This window comes from Podarcis melisellensis, assembly GCF_964234715.1.
Source record: "Podarcis melisellensis genome assembly, chromosome: 10".
Classification (NCBI taxonomy): domain Eukaryota; kingdom Metazoa; phylum Chordata; class Lepidosauria; order Squamata; family Lacertidae; genus Podarcis; species Podarcis melisellensis.
This window is the reverse complement of record NC_138542.1, coordinates 43,125,416-43,145,865: the sequence shown is the minus strand read 5'-3', so window position 1 is coordinate 43,145,865 and position 20,450 is coordinate 43,125,416. Positions and strand designations below refer to the sequence as shown.

Sequence of the window (20,450 nt, the reverse complement as noted above, 5' to 3'; positions counted from 1 at the left end):
GCATCCCGTTGGCTTTTGTTTCGCTTTGAAAGAGAGGAGACTGCGTGGTTTTGTTGGGTTGAAGGCTCGGGCCTGAGCATCAAGGCGGGCGCTTCTCTGCAACCGCGAGTTGGAACCTTCCTTACTGTTAAGGGGAAATGCATCGTTTTAAGCACACTTTTCGAGATTGTAAGGATCCCAGATGCCGCAACAAACTTGCCGACCATCCAGCCAAGGGTTTACCTGCCATTAGCACACATGGTGTTAATAGTTCATCCAGACCTGTCAGCAAGCACTCTATGGACTCTAATCATAGTTACTTTATTATTACTGTATTATTATTATTATTATTATTATTATTAGCCAGTTTGCTCTCTCTCTGGAAGAATTTACTTTCCTGCCTTGTTGCACGATCCTCTCTCTTCACGCCCACCGATACTGTATATTCCATTGTTATATGAGTATAGCATTCCCCACCCGCCCTCAAGGCCAGAAAAAAAACAACAGTCGCACAGGTGCAAGGGGTTTCTAAGTCAGCATCCATGTGTGTCTGAAAACCCAAGTTCACTCCTGGAATTTTAAACTGAAATGACAGCAAAGCAACATCTTAAGACGTCTGCGAAACAGCACGACAGCAGCTGTCATTGCCTTCCTTGTAAAATTGCTACACATTTTTTTGTATGCGTGCATCCTATTGAACGTTAGCGAGGCGTGCTTCGTGGTCCCCCATAAATCATATTCATTATTTTTACATTTTAAATTCTATTTGTTTCCTATAGTAAAGCAGCAAGGGAGAATTGTTCATTGTCAGCATTTATTTCTTTGCTGCCAGGGACGTGCTACGTGTAAGTGTAGTAACTGCTCAAGATGGCCAAAGCAGTTCTAAAGCAGCTCGGTCTTGGGGGGAAAGGTAGTAGCTTGTATATCCCCAAAATATTACTTCGGGGAGCTGGTCAGACCAGGTTGCCCCACTGCAAGCTGGTAATTTGAAAGTCTTCACTCAAGAGGCGCCTTACAAACTCTCTCCGGCATAGTAATCTGTTTACCACTCGCCTTTTCCCTCCCAAATGCAACTTAAGCCCTATCTTGGGTGGACTGGGCGCGAGCTACACGTGTCAGGTGTTTCATCCGCTAGGCACGTGCAGAGGAAGTGACCCGGTTTAAAGGAGACACCCAGCGCGTACAAACGCTTTCTTCCAGCACACACAACATCCGGTCTAAATTGGGTTGCGTTTACACGGAGATACTCAAGAGACGACCACCTGCCTCATGCCCGTGTGAACACAGCGCTGCACCAGAAACACAAATGCAGGCGGTACTTAACTATGGGTGTAAACAACTTCCGTTCTATGTACAGCACTATATTCTAACCTATACCTAAATTAAGCGACACACGAGTAAATGCTGTTTGCTGCCCGGTACTTTAAAACCCCCTCACTCAGCTTCACCCACTTTCCCAAATCTCCGTCCCCGCTTCGCCTCTTTCTCCTTTTCTGCCGCTCCCCCGTTTTTCTTTCCCGCGTTTTTGTTGCGCTTTTCCAGCCCCGCTACCAGAACGGCCGGCTCGACAGCGGAGCTTTCCTATTGGCTGCTGGAGATGCCTCCTGCGCTCTGATTGGCTATGCGCCTCTCGGCTAGCGCTAGGGCGAGGGGATAGAGCGGGAAGGCGCGCGGAGGGGCGCGTGCTGCGAAAGCTGCGCTGCTGGCTGCTAGCTCGGCGCAAGGTGAGCTGGAAGAGCAGGCGCCGCCTGAAAAGCATCCTTCGCGTGAGGCATCTTCTTCTGCAAAGAGGCGTGCAGCGTCTTCCTCTCGCATCCCAGGGCCGAGTTTGCAAAGGGGCAGAGGGAGGCTGGGGGCATAAAGTGGGGAAGGAGTTGGCTCCCATAAAGCAGAGCAATGTCTGGGGGGAAAGGCGGTGAAATGTAGTGGAGAAACGGGCGGGGCAGGTAGGGGGATTGTAGATATATTTCAGCAGCAGCGCCGTGGTTGGAGAGACAGCAAATTCCTCCCCCCCCCCCTTGAAGTCAGTTGGGAAAGTGGGTTTTTTTAAATACTGTAATGGAAAGGCTAGTTTGAGACAGCAACGAACTACGGTAGTTGAAATTTGCTGTCAGTATTCTGCCTATATCTACTGCTGCTCTCCAGGGTTTCAGACAAATTCCCAGATGCCAGGAATCCTGCGAGCTTTTGAAGTAAGGCAGGTGGTCTGCTACCACTGAGCTACGGCCTTCCCCAAATCTTAAAAACAATTTTCTTCTAAATACCAGTTTACTCAGATGTAAGTCTCTATTTGAAAAATGTCACAGTGGGTTTAAATGGGCTCTTGAAAATACCAAGTGGGAGGGATCAATCCTGTGGTCACTCAGTGTCAACTGAGTTAACTATATATTGCTGTGGAGGAGAATAAGAAATCCACTGACACATAATTAACAGGTGATACCAGAATGTTATGTAAATATCAAGAGCCTTTCCACTCAAGATTTGCAGAACTTGGCAGGAGTCTGCAGCACTGTTTGTTTAATTCAAAATATCAAAAATGAATTATATGCTTCTGTTGTATAAAATCTCTAAGTGCTGTTTGGAGCGCAGTCCTTATTCCTTTCTATATATATTTCCAGAACTAAATATTTTTGGTGGCAAAGGAAGGAATAAGCCATGAGTCACACCTCAGTTACAGCTGGTTTTATCCTAGGATCTCAGTAGAATTGGAGGGATGTAATATATGCTCTGTGTTGCAAAAAGGGTCTGTGCAAGCCTCTTGCACTGTTCTTGAATGCAAAATAAATGTGCACCCCAATCCCAAGCATATTTATTTGGAACTAAGTAAGTCCCACTGAATTCAATCAGATGTCCAGTCAGACATAAGCATGCAGAATTTCAGCCTTAAAGGATCTGGTAGAGATTTGTCAAGAGGATGTCTGGCTAAAACAGTGGACCTATTACTTGTGGGTAATAGGGTAACTATTTTCTTCCTGGCCACAATTCTGTTTCTTCAACAGCAGCTTGACATACATTGTGAAAGCACACAACAGTTTTCTTATCAGTTTACCTCTGGCCCGGCCCTAGTGTTTCCTGAACCAATTTGATGTAGTGGTTAAGAATGCCAGACTAATTACAAATCCCTGTGCAGGCATGTTGCTAAGTGTAATTTACTTCTCTGAAACAGCAGCTAGGTTGCTAAAGCTGTGCTGGCTGAATTTCGTCAGGTAGAGTTTTGTGTGACTGAATGCTCTGCAAAAATATTAAAAATTCATGAACATAAAAAATTAGGTATTTCCTCTTCTACTCCCAGACTTGCTGGTTTTCAGTATATGTACAGTGGTACCTCAGGTTACAGACGCTTCAGGTTACAGACTCCACTAACCCAGAAATAGTACCTCGAGTTAAGAACTTTGCTTCAGGATAACAGAAATCGTGCTCTGGCAGCGGGAGGCCCCATTAGCTAAAGTGGTACCTCAGATTAAGAACAGTTTCAGGTTAAGAACGGACCTCCAGAACGAATTAAGTTCTTAACCCAAGGTACCACTGTAAAAGATTGTTTTGTTGTTTTCCCCATAGGTGAACTCCACCTGCAGGCTGACATGGTGAAATGCAGACATACAAGTTTTCTGCTGTTTTTAATAACGGCTTTTGTGGTGGGAAAAGTGTCATCTGCTAAATTTTGTTGTGTGAGGGGTTTTTCAGAGGACATGAACAGGGCCTAGGAACGCTAATGGATAACAAGGACTCAGAGCTGTCTTTAAGGCTTAACAGAGGCTACAAGAGACCATTGGTTTGGTCAACCCAAGTTAAAATGACAGCCTGACCTAGGTCACTTCCAGATTGAGCATTAATCTTGATTTGTTTTTACAGGTTTGCAGGGGGCTATTTATCAAGCATTTGTTCTGATTTGTTGTGGGGAGGTTATACAACATCCCACACTTTCCAGTGCGTTTACAATTTCCTTATCACAAAAGTACAGTTGTGGGAGGAAAACAGGTTTGTTGAACAAGAGCTCGAAATCATATTTAATTACACAACCTGAATTTGCTGGTTTGAAAATGCTTTGAAATGGGCTGCTTTTCAAATAAAACATTTTGTCTTGAGATGCATTCCTATTTTGGGCTTTACTTTGGATACTCTTTGCACTTCCTATTGTATTTTATTTTTCTGGCTGGGTCTTCTTTTCTTTATTACATGGATATAGATTACCTACAGTGACTTTCTGATCATTTTAGCACTTAGCAGGCATCAACAAGGTAAGGGGTGCTGGGGCTCATGTTGCTTAAAATCAGTTTGCTTTGTTGCACTCGCCACTGCTGATATTAAGCTGTTTTTTAAGCAGTGGAATGACATTGTCTTACAGCTTTTGATGGAGACATCTGGAAATTGTAGCACCCCATATGCTAGAGTGACTTCTAAGTATCGTACACATCTGCAGGATCCAAAGTCACAAGGGGGCAAAAGACGGTTGTCTCAGGCACGCAACAGAGCTACCTTGGCAGGACTTTTCAACAACCTACGAGAAACAGTATATTCTCAGCAAGATAACTCCACATCAAAGGTATAGATATAACTCGGAATCAGCACCTATGGGCCCATCTGCATTATTTTTAAAACACTGTTGTTCCTCTTTAAACAGTCATGGCTTTCCTCAAGGACTCTTGGGAACTAATTTGTTTCCAGGAGTGCTGTGAATTGTTAGGAGACTCCAGTTCTCCTCATAGAACTACAGTTTCTGGGAAGAGAGGTTGGCTGTTAAGCCACTCTGAGAATTATAGCTCTTGGAGGAGAATGTTGGCTTCTGAATCCATCTTTTGTTTATGTGTTTTGAGGAATACAACGAAGGGTCGAAACAATCTGCATGAAAGGCTATGCATTTCCTGACTTGGTGGGTATTTATTTACTGTGCTGTCTTCCTTTGCTTTTCATAATCCATTGTACAGTATTTGAAGTCTTCAAATGGATGCTTGGCCAGCAACAAGAAGATGATCAGAAAAATCTAAGGCATATTAAAATGTTAATCTGCTCAGAACACAGCTAGATTGGGCCTGTTCTCTGTTTTTGTTTAGTGTCAGGTTTTATGCAAGGCTAAGAATTATATCCAGGAGCTGGAGAAAACCTTGGAAAACTTGCTGAAAATGAAAGGTATCGTACCAGCACCATGACACCTCATTTAAATATGAAAAACCTTTTCCCTGACTTTTTCAGTAGGAAAATGTACTAGGCAGACATGACTAAAGAGGTAAACTGTCCCTGCAGATGGCTGAGGTTCTTGTTCCTTCTGACATACCATCCTAAGGCTGGCTCTTCTTACTAATAGTAGGTGAGGTGGTAAACCTATGTCTTCAACTAGGGATGTTAGAGGATTCTAATGGAAACAGAAACAGAAATTGCCACTGTTTGTGCTTTTGTCCCAAAGTGCAGAACAGAAATCAATCCAGCAATTACAATTGGTATTCACTTCTTAGTCTGCAACTGATACCTAATTAATGACCTAATTTTAAACATTGTTCTGACTTTTCCTTTACATTGAAATGAATGGCCTAAGAAGGATTACATCATTAATTATTCCATGCCAGGGTCTCATTCTAGCTCACACCTCCTGCCCCCTGCAATTTATTATGGGGGAGGAGCTTGCACTCAAAGATGAACTATGTGATTAAGTCATATGTATTTTGTCCCTCAGTGTGTTCTAGTAAATGCAGAAGGCGTGCTAGATTTGGATTGGAGAGGCCTCAGTTTTAATCTTTGCTCAGGCTTGAAGATTACAAATGATCCTTTGGTGATGTCAGTTCCCCCCCCCCCCAGGCTATCTTGCCTCTTCCTTTCCCCCATCTGACCCACTGTTGTCTACTCCTGTGTTTCCCAACCTTGGGTCTCCAGCTGCTTTTGGACTACAACTCCCATCATCCCTAGCTAGCAGTACCAGTGGTCAGGGATGGTGGGAAATGTAGTCCGAAAACAGCTAGAGACCAAAGGTTGGGAAACACTGGTACTCTGACTGGCAGTGGCTCTCCGGAGGCTTGGGCAGAGTTCCCTTTTCATCCCCTGTGCTACCTGCTCCTTTCATGCTGGGGACTGAGCCTTCTGCATGGCCCCTTCCAAAATAATGTTGCGGGATTTTTCTGTGATCCCTCCTAGGCCTTGTCTTCTCTGGCTTGCTAACTTGATTGTATTTCCTTCTGGAATTTACAGTTCTAGTGCTTATTTCGTTTTACTCTGCTTTTCCCTTGGTTTTTACATTGTGATATATAGTGTTTTTTTATTGTAAGGTGTTTTGAGCATAAAAAAAAAATAGGATGAGGACTTAAAATATATATACCAGTATCTTGTTGGTAACTTATGAAGCCATTTACCCACATCATTTCCTTGAAATGGGCCTGGTGTGAGAGAGCTTCAAAATGTGCCACTTGGTTGATGGGTGCTCATTCTTCTGGCAACAGAGGTTTTAAATCTGGAGGATGGCCATCCATCGAGCTTGGAGGAAGTAAAGGAAGAATATGTCAAAATGTACTTCAACAATCACAGGTAAGTCACCGAAAAATCTAGATGTCCTGAATTTGTCCCCTTTAAGCAACTCAGAAAACTTTTTTGCAAGCTTCAGGAGGATAAACTGCTTCTGCCTTTTGAGTTGTGTATGTTCAGGCTATAGAAACAAACAAGAAGCAAAATTACTGCAGAGCAGGCTGAGCCAACCCTTAAAAGCAACTCATTTTGTAGCATCGTATCAGTCCCAGACCCAAACTTCTCTTACATTCGCTTTTCTCTGCCAATGTAGTCCTTTTCTTAACATGATTTGGGTAGCCTGGCAAGTTATTTGGGGGAAAAGTAGCTGCTCATAATAAAAGCTTGTGTCCAATTAAGTTTTACTCAGAGCAGACCTGTTGAAGTTAACAAACTAAAATTAGCTAGGGTGATTCATTTCAGTGGGTCTGCTGTGACTGGATAAAATCGACAGCCAATCAATCTCTCACCCCCTAAATATTTTCTAGCTTTCCTTTTCTTTCTTCTAGTGCTGCTGCATCCCCTCCTTCAAATTCTGCAAGTCAGAGTGGCGCTACCGTCTGGTACGTGATTCAGGAACACGAAAAGACCTCGGGAGGGGAGGATGTAACTCTGAGGCTGACACAGTCGCCAGCTGCCTCTTCTCCTGACCTCATGGAGTTTGAGCGGTATGTGAAGCTTTTCCATTGTTTCTCTCTTTGGAACAACCCACCAGCTAACGTTACAGAGGACGGAATTTTCTGAGTCCTTGCCTGATACAAGAAAGACACCAATAGCTGCAGGATAGGGTAATTTCTGTGGGTCTGACGTCTCCCTTCATAGGACTCCCTAATGAGAGAAACTGTACCCTGTGGAAATTCTGCTGGAGTGATTGGTTACCTTTGTATAGGGTAAATTATTGGGTTCTCTTTGTTTTTATTCTGTATTTTGCATTTTTTATATTGTCATTGTTATATTTTATGTTGTTAGCCACCCTGAGATCTATAGGTATAGGGCGGTATACAAATTTAATTAATAATAATGGTAATAATATAGTCCCTGACACTTTTATACTGGCATACGTAACATAGGAAGGCCACAGGAAAGCAGCTCCATTTGTCACAGAGCTTTGCAGCTTTCAGAAAATTCTTTTCCCCTTTGAATAAAGGAAATGTTTGCTCACATCTGTCATAGTCAACAGAATAGCTTAAATGGCTTGAGCACTGTAGAACACACCCACCCACCCATATATATATATGGGATGTGGGTGGCACTGTGGGTTAAACCACAGAGCCTAGGACTTGCCGATCAGAAGGTTGGCAGTTCGAATCCCCGCGACGGGGTGAGCTCCCGTTGCTCGGTCCCTGCTCCTGCCAACCTAGCAGTTCAAAAGCACTTCAAAGTGGAAGTAGATAAATAGATCCGGCGGGAAGGTAAACAGTGTTTCCGTGCGCTTCTCTGGTTTGCCAGAAGCGGCTTAGTCATGCTGGCCGCATGACCCGGAAGCTGTACTCCCGGCTCCGGCTCCCTCGGCCAATAAAGCGAGATGAGCACTGCAACCCCAAAGTCTGCCATGTTTTGTTGATACAAATGACAAGCTAAGACCTAGCTTGATGCACGTTTGTGATGACTTATCATCTATTGCTGTTTTTCTTAAGTATTATATGCCCACCACATAACATAATGTTATAATTCTGCACTATAATTCCGCAATTCTCTTTTTAGGGTCAGGCTGAAACAGAGGTATCAATCCAGCTTGGCCAGCAGGTGGCGCAAGCCTGCTTCTCTCATACAATTTATTGTGGCCTTTTCTAATTAATAGATACTGAGTTCTTTGACTGTCCGCAAAAGTTTTAGCCAGCAAAATAAGTGCTTTACTCCTCACAAAACCTATACTACTCCTTTTGTGGTTTCTGCTCCCTCCCTTCCCACCTTCAGTGATACTCCTTAGAGCAAGTCTGACCAGGTCTGTCACGACAACAGCGAGTAACTGGCTGTTGCTGTGCAATAATAGGGCAAGCACATGTGTCCTCTTTACATTACTGATTCTCCTCCTTGGTTCTGTAATCAGATGTGACACATTTGTGACCTTCCCTTTTAGTGGTTGGTTAGCTCAGCTGGTAGAGCATGAGAAACTTAATCTCTGGGTCATGAGTTCGAACGTTGTGCGAAAGATTCCTACATTCCTGGGGGTTGGACTAGATGACCCTCAGGGTCCCTTCCAACTATGGTTCTATGTACTATGGCTGTATCGTTGGGCAACACAATAAATCAACTCATTCTCTTCTCCCTCCCCCCTCCATGCACCCACCTACCCTATATCATAATTTAGGGAAACCTCCAGTGAGTTAACAGGCATAATAGACTACTGAATAGGGCGACATGTTTAACACAGCTGAAAACAAGACCATATATGTTCAGTCACCAGGAGAAATGCAGGGCAAGGCAATGATAGAGTGACTCCCTGCTTGATACTTTGGTGTACAAAGGGCCCATTGCTCTGTTGGTGGTTCATTTGTGCATGCAGAATGTCTGTCCCAGGTCCAGACCTTGGTTAACTCCATTTAAAAGAAGAAGAAAAGGGTTCGGGTAGCAGGAAAGAGCACTCTCTTCTTGATCCTCCTGGAAATCTATTAACCATTAGCACAGACCTGGGACGAGGCAGCTTCCTAAATTGTGCCACCTTCTCATGGCTACTACCAAATATATGAGTCACAAAAGGGACTACCTGGTTGGTCTCTGCGCTATCGGATGCTATCCAGACCACATTCTAAAAGCCGTCTCCTTTCCTCTCTTATCTAGATACTTACATTTTTACAAACAGACAGTAGACCTGCTGGTAGATAATGGGGTTGTGAGCCCCGAAGACGTTACTCTTCCTGTGGTGTCCACAGCCGTTTCCCACCTGTGGCAGGGCCTCCCTGAAGAGAGGAGGGACGGTGTCCTGCAGTACTGTAATCAGAGGCAGAATTTCATCACTGAGGTCAAGATGGCTTCCCAAGAGCCTCCTTGTACTGAGGGCAGTGTGAGGGACAGCGGAGCTAGTCAGGAAGCCAGCGGTTCGCTAGTATCCACACCAGAGGAGGTGAGAAAGAATCACTCTTAAGGTAGGATTCAAGCTTCAGAGTTCTAACCAGGACTGGCTCTAAGGTTGAAGCGGCCCCGGGCAAAGCACCTTTTGGTAGGCCCCATCCTCCACCTGTAGCCTTTGCAAGGAGCAGGGCCTCCCTCTGACAGCAGCTAGTAGTGCCTTAATCAGTGTGCTCTAAAAAGGGCAGGCAGCTGATCCAACTGACTGTTTTATTTCTCTGCATGGGATTTATAGCCAGTCTTACACCATAATGTCCCAGGGCATTGCTTATCAATGAAACAACAATCACACCAGGCCCATCTTATCCATTTTAGGCTAGTGGTGCAGGGCGCCAATTTCTGGAGGGCGCCAGGCGAGAGTCCAGGGAATACCGAACGAGTGCGCTGAGTGAGCGAGGGTGCATGCACTGCTCCTGCCAAGCATCAGCTCGTTTTTTTTCCCTTTTAGCCTGCAGGCGCCAAATTCTGCGGGGCGCCAGAAGGCTAAAAGGGAAAAAACAGAGCCAATGCTTGGTGGGAGCGGCGCAACACGCCCTCGCTCGGCACAGGCTCGCTCGCTTGGTGTGCTGCCTATTCTGGCCACCGTGGCATGAAGCTGCCAGCTGAGCCGGGAGGCGCTGCATCCAGCCTCCGCAGGAGGAGCCGCCCTCCAGGTCAACAGCTCTGGGAAAGGGGGGGGGGCGGAGGGATCTTTGCACCATGGTGCCGGATATGCTTAAGATGGCCCTGAATCACACAATACATAAGTAAATAGTCATTAAAATAAACAGTGTCAAAACAATACCAAAGCAGGCAATAAACAATTTCAGGCGAATGGCTTGTTAAAATCCTCAGCCCACTCCCAAATGCTGGAGCACAGCGCCTCCAAAGTAGGATCAGTCTAGCAAATCACTTTCGGTGTTTTACTGACACCGTTTTTATTGTTCTCTTTTGTTGCTTTTTTCATTCTATGTATCGCCCTGCTATGACAGGCAGTTTTACAAATAATAAATAAATGAATACATTGTGGTAAATTAAAATTACGGCTTGACTGAGCTGCTCAATGCTTCGAGGAGCATTTGACTTGGATTAATAAATAAATAAATCTGATGAAACAGAAATCCGGAAGGACAGGCATCAGCAGTGGGCCCTGATGGGGTGTTAAAGGTTCTGACACTTGCCCTGGCTCCTAATCTTCAAGAATGCTGGCACACACCCCAAAAGTGTAGGGGAGGTGTAATGACCTATTTTAAAATCACTAGGATAAATTATAAACTCAGAAGGCAGGGCAGGTCCTGGGAATAAATGGCAGGAGTCATTAGACGGGTGAGGAAAAATTACAGGTAAGGCAGCACCTGTTTCCAGCAAAAGCTGTAAACCAGAGGTTCTCAGCTGAAGTGACCATCTTGAAATGAAGGAAGAAATGAAGCAAGCAAAACTCACTCATGGAGAAGGGTAAAGAGGTCAGCAATCAAAGCAAACAGTAGCATCAGCCTCATGTAATTTGAATGGGTGGGTGGGTTTACGTATATAAATTTTATGAAATAAATGAATAAAATAACAATGTGTAACAAGCAACAAGAGACGCATGTATTAGCAAAAATACAAAAGATTGCAGAATTAAATCTTGACAAGGTTGAGCTGTCAATATGAATAATTAAGGTTAATATTTATATCGGGTTGGCAATGTGCAGCCCACGGGCTGGATGCGGCCCACAAAGACTGTTTTACTGGCCCACAAGCTGCCCCCGAACCGAACGGCACCCAGAATCATAGTTGCACATGCGCAGATACCAGAAATCGCATCTGCACATGTCCAGAAACCCAAAATCACTTCTGCTCAGGCGCAATTTTTGGCGTCTGGGCATGCACAGAAGCGATTTCCGGTGTCACGCTGCGCCAGTCCGGCCCACGGAAGATCTCCGTGAGAGTGACCCGGCCCATGGCTGGTAAACCTTGCCAACCCCTGATTTATATGAATGAAATGAATACCGTGTGTGTGTGTGTATCTCTATGCTTCCATAGAATAAATGTACAAATTCCGTGCAAAGGTACAGTTCATGAGACTTTGTGATGTTACTAGCCAATCTACCAATCATATTCCTCATATTTTATCTATTGACTTGATTTCAGCCATCACGGCTAACCGACTAGTCAGTCTAATCAAGCAGCAAAACTTCGTGCTCCGCCACTTAATCAGTTCTGCTGAGGCAATATCATTGCTTTGCAAAGTCTCCCTTCAAATAAAGAGAATAACTGTACCCTGTGGGAGTTCTCCATGCAGTGTTGCTACTGAAAGTGTAAAAGCACATCTCATGTTGAGACAGTGGCTTGGTTGATCCGTTATACTAAGCCAAACCATGGCTTATTAGAAACAGGAATGTGCAGCCTCCCAAGGAAGAGATTAGCTATTTTGCTCTTCCCCCAATGTTTTGCTGTGCTATGCTTAGCTAAGGTAAAAGGTTAGTTTAGTGTGCCATCCAAACCTGGGATTGTGACTGAGGAAAGGTGGAATATAAATGTTTTAAATAAATAAATGAGTAGCAGAGAGAGACCTATGTTATGTTAGTGTCTGAGACATTAGTTGTGATTAACTCAAGATTCCTTGAGCCATGAAGAAGGCTGGGGATGAGGAACATGCGGCCCTTCAGATGTTCCTGGACTCCCACTTCTCATTACCCCTAGTCAGTATTCAGGAATGATGGGAGTTGGAGTCCGTCAACATCTGGAGGGCCACAGGTTCCCCATCCCTCCTCGCCTTCACACTTGAGGAATCTTGGTTACAACTAGGCTAAAACAGAAACATAAAACACAGATACGATTCACAAGCTGCAAATACATTCACTGTGTTATAGAAAGGTGGTTTAAACCCAGTTACGTGCACACAGCCGAGTTGGTTCTGGAATCCAGATGATGCAGTTTAGCACAATGCTAGAAAAGGATGGAGCTCCCAGCACGATCCCTACCTTTCACTGAAGCTGTTGTGAATAACTGACCCAGATTCAAGGGTTACAGAGAATTAAAAAGTGACGCTCACAGTGAAACTAGCTGGCTTCTGTCCCACACTTTTTCTTAATTATGGCCAACTCTTATAAAACCAGGAAACAAAACACGACCTACCCTAATAATAGCCTGTGTTTTTTTAAGAGATAAAAACTAGATTTTAAAAAAGATAATTGACACTAAAAGCTTTATTGCTCATGAGTTCCAAGTTCCTTCCTTCCATGTTTGTCCATCTGCATTCCTTTGTCATGAAGAATTGTGAGGTGTGTGTTTTTGTTAGATATAGTGCTTCGCAGAATACCTTCCCGTGTTGTTGTGAGTGGCATAGTGTTCAAACAAGACACTAACACCATATCTAGCTGGGAGCTAGTATCCAAAATGCCATCTCTCTCTTTTTTTTAGATCCTCTTTGAAGATGCATTTGATGTGGCAACTAGCTTCCTGGATAGAAATGAAACCCAAGAAATGTCCAGCCAAAGGTAATAGGCTCAGTTCTGTGAACTGCCAAGATCATGGGTCAACAAACTAAGGCCCGGGGGCCGGATCTGGCCCAGTTGCCTTCTGGATTTGGCCCAGGAATCGCTGTGTGGATTGGTGTGGGGATTCTGATTGTTCGGGCTGCGCCATCCCCCCCCCACACACACACACACCGCGGCGGCACCTCCTCCCTCCCTCCCTCCTCCTGGCTTATCCCTGCCCTGCCTAGAGGAGGAAAGGGGCTGGGCTTTGTTGAACCGTGGTTGGCTGAGCACCATTTTTAGCAGCACCTCTGCGGAGCCAGCCCTTTCACGCCGCTCATCATCCCACCTCCACCAGCCCCTGCCACTTGCAAGGCACAGGTAAGCAGCCACAGGGGCTTGTCTGGTGCTGTGGAGAAGGGAGGGGAGAGTCGGGGGGTTCCCAAAATATAGTCCGGCCCCCCACAAAGTCTGAGGGACAGTGGACCGGCCCCCTGCGAAAAAGGTTTGCTGACCCCTGACCAAGATCATAGCATAAATCACTATTTCACTCCACGACCACCACTTCTCCTTAACAATGCTTTGTAGGTTGGTGGAAAACCTTCCTTTTTAAAGGTGGCTCTGGATTATAAATGGTTGTTTTATTGAAATGGTAATTAGCTGTTTCTGTTTTTTATATCATCTTATTGCTGCTGTATTCTGGCATGTCTTTTCTTTTTGGCTGCTGCTTTAGTGTTATTTTTAAGTGATGTTTTAAAAATGCCAGTTCATGGCTTTATTTCTGTTGTTAGCTGCCGACCTCTTGTAGGGAAGGGCACAATACAAATGTTTTAAATGAATGAATGAATGGTTGGGCAAGAGAGAGAGAGAACCCTATTTTGTTAGCGCCTGAAGCATTAGTTGGTGTGACTGGCCAATTTATTCATTAGTTAGAAACTGAAACATTTCCTGATCATCCATTGTGTAAATATATAGTTATCTCTGCTGCTAATGATTATGTACGGATGTGGATTGTGTTAGTAAGGTAGACTCCCTTTAATTGGCATGACAGCGGAAACACAAGGTTCTTTTCTGTAGGTTATGCTTCCCACTATCACACCTATGGGACGCGGGTGGTGCTGTGGGTTAAACCACTGAGCCTAGGACCTGCCGATCAGAAGGTCGGCGGTTCGAATCCCGGTGACGGGGTGAGCTCCCATTGCTCGGTCCCTGCTCCTGCCAACCTAGCAGTTCGAAAGCACATCAAAATGCAAGTAGATAAATAGGTAGCGCTCCAGCGGGAAGGTAAACGGCGTTTCCGTTCGCTGCTCTGGTTCGCCAGAAGCGGCTTAGTCATGCTGGCCACATGACCCGGAAGCTGTATGCCAGCTTCCTCGGCCAATAAAGCGAGATTAGCGCCGCAACCCCAGAGTTGGCCACAACTGGACCTAATGGTCAGGGGTCCCTTTACCTTTACTTATGACACCTAACAGTTGGTGACCATCAAATTTAGTGTCCATATTGAAAGGAAACAATTTATTTTTCTTAATTTTCCTTTTCCTTTTCCAGGGTAGATGAAAGTCTCACTATAATCTCTTCTTCTGTTTGTAGCTCAGCATTCACAGGCTGTACTTCAGAAAGCCAAGAGGATTACCATCACCTCTACCTGCAGATCATCAGCTTCTTGAAGAGCCTGTTTTTTGCTAACACACAACCATCCCAGGTAGGACTTTGCAAACTGCTTGTTATAAGGCAGCCCACCCCACCTCCCCACCCCAAATATAAACTTGCAGGTAATGTTAGGACCACCTGTTGTGTTGTTGAAGATATAAGAACTACCACATCACTGCAAGTAGGTTAAATTAATGCACCATTTGAAGGCCTTTTTCAGAATGTCTTTCATATACAGTGGTGCCCCGCAAGACGAATGCCTCGCAAGACGAAAAACCCGCAAGACGAAAGGGTTTTTCGGTTTTTGCGACGCTTCGCTAGACGATTTTCCCTATGGGCTTGCATCGCAAGACGAAAGCCCATAGGGAAATCTCGGGGACCTTTTTTTAAATGCTGGCGGTGGGGAGCAAAGCCTTTTCCCCCCCTCCGGACTTCAGAAGAGGTTCAGGAAGGCCGGCGGGGGCGAAAGGCTTTGCTCCCCACCGCCAGCATTTTAAAAGCGGTCCGGGATAGCAGGGAAGCGCTTCCCGCTATCCCGGACGGCTTTTGAAGGCCGGCAGGGGGGAGCAAGGCAGGGGGGAGCAAAGACTTTTGCCCCCCGCCCGCCTTCGGAAGAGGTCCAGGACCTCTTCCCAAGGCGGGCGGGGGGCAAAAGTCTTTGCCCCCCCTGCCTGCCTAACCGGGGGCTTTTAAATCGCCCCGGGACTGTCCGGGGCGATTTAAAAGCCCCCGGACGGCTTTTGAAGCCTCCCCCCACCGCCCGGCATCGGAACCATGTCCCGAAGCCGGGCGGCGGGGCGGCAAAGCCTCCCCCCGGGCCCCGAAGCCGGGCGGCGGGGCGAGAAAGCCGCCGCCCGGCATCGGAACCATGTCCCGAAGCCCGGCGGCGGGGCGGGAAAGCCTGGGCGCGCTGGCAACTCTCCGCAAGGAGCGCTCCCGCTGCTTGCAGAGAGGTCCGCGAAGCCTGTCCTGGACCTCTTCTGAAGGCAGGCAGGGGGCAAAAGCCTTTGTCCCCCCTGCCTGCCTTCCCAGGGGCTTTTAAATCGCCCCGGACAGCGGAGAAGTCCTCCGCTGTCCCGGGCGATTTTAAAATGCCGCCCGCCAGAAGAGGTCGGGGGAAGGCGGTTTCCATAGGAACGCATTAATTGATTTTCAATGCATTCCTATGGAAAACTGTGCATCGCAAGACGAAAAACTCGCAAGACGAAGAGACTTGCGGAACGAATTAATTTCGTCTTGCGAGGCACCACTGTATTTCAAAGATAATTAGGTGCAACGGCCATTTTCACTTCACATTTGCCTGTTTTGTCTCTCAGACAGTCTTTCAATTGACACATGAGGGTATACCTAACTGCTCTTGGCGATTCAGGTCGTGGGTGAACAGGGCTTTCACAGGGGCAGGTGCCCTATTACAGAACTATCCCAAGGGTGCAGCATTTGCCTGTAGTGTGCTTGTTGTTGTGAAAGTCCAAACTGTCTGTGTAGCAGACTCATATAATCTGGATGTAGATCTTCTGTACAGTATAGCCCAAACAGCAGCATATATGCACAAGAGAGTTCATTTAAGACTGAGCCTGCTGATGAAGGAAAACAGAAAAGGGGAAGGGGGAATAGAGCAGAGAATCCTGAAGAGGAGCACCGCTGGCTGGTACTCTGAACAGCTGCACTGTATACACTATAACATTTTGTGTCCTTGCTGTGAATCCTTCTTTTCTATCTGGCTTAATGCAGCAGGAACCAAAGAGGAGGCAGAAGCCAGAAGCCAGCACCAGTTTTGCAAGGATTCTTCCAAGTGCCCCAGGGAGAAGCAGCAGCTTGGGGGTGCAGGAAGTAGTGGGACAGACTATTCATAAGGCTGAGAAGGAAAGAGAAAAGAAGCTGTGAGCAGCAAATGCCCTGTGCAGTGAGATTAATGATTATGGGTCTCTAGATGTTTTTGGACTACAACTCCCATCACCAGTAGCTAGCAGGACCAGTGGTTGGGGATGATGGGATTTATAGTCCAAATACAGCTGGAGTCCCAAGTTTGAAAAGCCTTGGATTAGAGCATAGGAGCAGTACAGGTGGATGATAAAAGCCATGTCCTCTGGACAGGAGATCCTGGGAGCTGTAGTTATGTAAAGAGGGGCTAGGTATCCTGAGTAAATCTCAGCACCCTCACCAGACTAAAATTATGTGACTCACCTGCAGGCTGATGATGACTAAGACTGTCCATCCCAGTCCAACTCATTCATAACAGCAAAAGAGAGATAACTGCAAAGTTTAATTGGGCAGGAATAGCAGGTTTCTAGTTGAGAGATGATGGGCTGAACAGGAAGAAGTAGGAGGACTTGTTTACTTTTTTTTTTTAAGAAGCAGTGGCGCCCAGTTTCTTTTTTACATAACTGCAGGAGAATACACATCAATGAAGAGAAATGTGCAGCTAGGATAACTGGTTTCAGCCACAGCTTTTGTCCTTGCTTAACGCCATATCCATTAAATGCTTCACATTATCCCTAGAGACCAGGATGAGGTGTCAACACAAAGTTCTTCAGGGCTGGGCACATGCATTAAAGTCTGTGACACTATTATCTCTGAACAATATAAGAAAGGCTGCTTGTAATAATACTGCATGTATCCTATACTTACAACAGCAACAAATCACACACTTTTCCATCAGTGTGGAGCAGGTAGAGAAGGCCCAGCTGCAATGATCAAAAGACTTAGAACCACTTTTTGTTTTTAAGAAAGAGGCTGGAACTCTAGAATGTTGAAAGGTGGCTGTCATGATGTGGCACACCGTGATGAAACTTTACAGAACTATGAATCGTCAAGGGAGAGCAAACAGAGTAAAAAAACTACCCATTCTCAAAATACTAGAACTTGGGGCCATTCACCAAAATTGCTTTAGCACCCATTGCCTAGGCATTCCATGTCTAGTGTTAGTATGGTTCAGATTAACAAGGTTTGGCCATTTCTGTTGTACTTTGCTGGGTTAAATGGACATTTGCTCTTATCCTTCCAGGCAGTTTGAACTGCATCCTTTTTCTTTCTGCTTTTGTGGCACCCTTTCCACTTTTGAAGGAAAAGGTATTGTTCCGTTTAAAGCAAGAAATGGCTAGCAGAGCTCTTGTTCTTTCTCCTTGAAAGCCCAGCTAACAACTCTGCTAACATTTACTTCACCTCCACAAAGCTGCCATGTGTGGGTTGGGTAGAAGTGAATTAATGACAGGTGTGCCCATCAAAATCAACAATTATAAACATTTTGCTGAATGCCAGACTTTGAGCTGCTCCATCCAATGAATCAGTTTGTCCCAGAGCTCTCTTTTTTTAAATCAAATAACGGGAACATTTAAACTCCATTGGTATGTGGGAAGGGGGAACCCCGTCGAAATTGAGTGACTAGATTTTGCTAGGATAGGGATGGGAGATCTGCAGACCTTCCAATGTTATTGGACACCCAGCTTCCATCAGCTGGTCCGGGCCGGATGAGGATTGGAGCCTGACCCCATCTGGAGGGCCCAAGCCAGCTACCCCTGTTCTAGAGAAAGAATATTCATTTACCGTATTTTTCCCTCTATAACACACAGATTTTTTTCTCCTAAAAAGGAAGGGGAAATGTCTGTGCGTGTTATTGAGCGAATGTGTGGTCCCTGGAGCCAAAAAATCAGGCAAAAATCAAATCGCGCTTCACGGAGAAGGGAAACCTGAAAAGAGGAAGCGGCTGCTTTCCTGCATTCTGCCTCAGGGTCTTACTGCCCACCCTCCTCTGTTTCGTTGCTGTGTTTGCTCAAACGGAACAAAGAGCAGGGAAAGCCCCTCCCCTCCAGGCAAGCAGAGGGGAAAGCAGAGTGTCGTTCCTTCCTCTCTGTGCTCTGGTGCTGCTGAAAACATGCAGGTGGGGGAGGGAGAGAGAGAGAGAGCTGGCTGGCTTGGGTGGGGGGAAAATTTTGCCTTTCTTTCCTCCCTCCCATTAGATCCCTCTCCTGCATTCTTAGCCAGCTGCTTCTCTGCACTGCTTCTCTCATGCTCCTTTTCCCTTCTTTGTTTTTCCTTCCCTCCACACTTAAAATGTGGTTACAAAGCATGGATCCACATGGATCCTCAGGATCTTTGCATTGGGTCACCCCAAATTTACCATCAGATCACATAGCATGTCCATGGCTACAGCCTCCCCCCAAAAATCACGCACCCACTGTTGCCTGGGGCTGCAATGGTGCAAAAACGTGGTTAAAAAGCATGGATCCACATGAATCCTCAGGATCTTTGCATTGGGTCACCCCAAATTCACCATCAGATCACATAGCATGTCCATGGCTACAGCCTGCACCAAGAAAACCACGCACCCACTGTTGCCTGGGGCTGCAATGGTGCAAAAATGTGGTTAAAAAGCATGGATCCACAGGAATTCTCAGGATTTTTGCATTGGGTCACCCCAAATTCACCATCAGATCACATGTCTGTGGCTACAGCATGAAGCACAAAAATGATACATCCACTGTTTCATTCAGAATGTTTTTTCCCTTGTTTTCCTCCTCTAAAAACGATGTGCGTGTTATGGTCAGGTGCGTGTTATAGAGCGAAAAATACGGTACCTGTTTTGCCAATGCCATTCACTGCTAATAAGAGCTTTATCTCTGTCCCCCTGCATATGTTTGACAGGAAGAGGTTCTCCAGCTGGATTATGAGACTGTGATGCTGAGATGCACAGAGACATTTGATGACGAAGATTTGTAAATTAAGATGGTTCTATTAAGCATTTGCGGGGCGGGGTCCTAATTGTTACTTAATGACACCCCTCAGCCTATGCCACCATGAGAAGAGATGCTGCTTCAATTCCTTGGTGTTTATCATGTTTAAACGAGTTCTGTTTGTTTCTAATACATAATTCTTCATCAGTTAAATTATTTGTAATTTTTACATGTATTGCAGTTTGATATTTATAAAGTTGAATTTTTAAAAAAAGAAGTACATCTGAAATTTGGTGCTGAGAAGTGCAAAACAAGACACGTTGGGAAGAAATAGCCACTCATAGCATATAACATGAAGGAAAAATTCCCCTCTGGAGAAAGGTTGCAGCATTTGGGACTTTTTAGTTTAGAGAAAAGGTGAGTAACAGGTCGCATGACAGAAGCTGGTAAGATTGTGGGTGGCGTGGAGAAAATGGCTAGAGAAAAGTTTTTCTCCTTGAAACACTGGAACTTGGGGACAGATGAAGCACTTCTTCACACAGTGCATAGCAAAACTATGGAACTCATTCCCACAGCAGGCAGGAGTGGCCGCCAACTCAGATGACTTTAATTTGTGGAGGATCTGCTATGGATGGCTACCAGTGTACAGTGTTACAGAGAGAGCCAGTGTGGTGTAGTGGTTAGGAGCAGTAGACTTGTAATCTGGTGAACTGGGTTCGATTCCTCGCTCCTCCACATGCAGCTGCTGGGTGACCTTGGGCCAGTCACACTTCTCTGAAGTCTCAGCCCCACTCACCTCACAGAGTGTTTGCTTTGGGGGAGGAAGGGAAAGGAGAATGTTAGCCGCTTTGAGACTCCTTCGGGTAGTGATAAAGTGGGGTATCAAATCCAAACTCTTCTTCTACTACTAGCCATGATGGCTGTGCCCCCACAGAGGCAGTAATACTAGTTGCTGGAAACCACAGGAGGGCAGAGTGCTCTTAGCTCTCACATCAATGCGACTTCAGTTTATTTGTGCTAGTGCACACAGCAGGGGTGTTGACGGCTGGGGATGTCTACCCAAAGGTGTCCACACGTTGAGTATAGACAAAATAGGTGACGCATTAAACTGCAGCATCTTACAGCCGAGTACAGGATACATATGCAGTAAACAGGA

At 45.6% G+C, this 20,450-nt stretch overlaps 1 protein-coding gene across 6 annotated transcripts; it reads left to right on the top strand.

Moving 5' to 3' along the window:
- Positions 1-70: 70 nt before the first annotated feature.
- STRA8 (stimulated by retinoic acid 8) lies at positions 71-19,559 on the top strand. 6 transcript variants are annotated; one of them, XM_081928592.1, is made up of 10 exons: positions 1,729-1,745; positions 2,598-2,678; positions 4,325-4,522; positions 5,031-5,106; positions 6,405-6,489; positions 6,975-7,133; positions 9,247-9,529; positions 12,919-12,995; positions 14,565-14,676; positions 19,266-19,559. In XM_081928592.1, the coding sequence occupies exons 3-10, from the start codon at positions 4,331-4,333 to the stop codon at positions 19,338-19,340; spliced, it is 1,059 nt and encodes a 352-aa protein (XP_081784718.1). In that variant the 5' UTR covers positions 1,729-1,745; positions 2,598-2,678; positions 4,325-4,330; the 3' UTR covers positions 19,341-19,559. The 6 variants fall into 6 exon arrangements, with proteins under 6 accessions (XP_081784721.1, XP_081784716.1, XP_081784717.1 ...); XM_081928595.1 differs by lacking the exons at positions 1,729-1,745; positions 2,598-2,678 and adding an exon at positions 71-168; XM_081928590.1 differs by lacking the exons at positions 1,729-1,745; positions 2,598-2,678 and adding an exon at positions 1,191-1,294.
- The last annotated feature ends 891 nt before the right edge of the window (positions 19,560-20,450 follow it).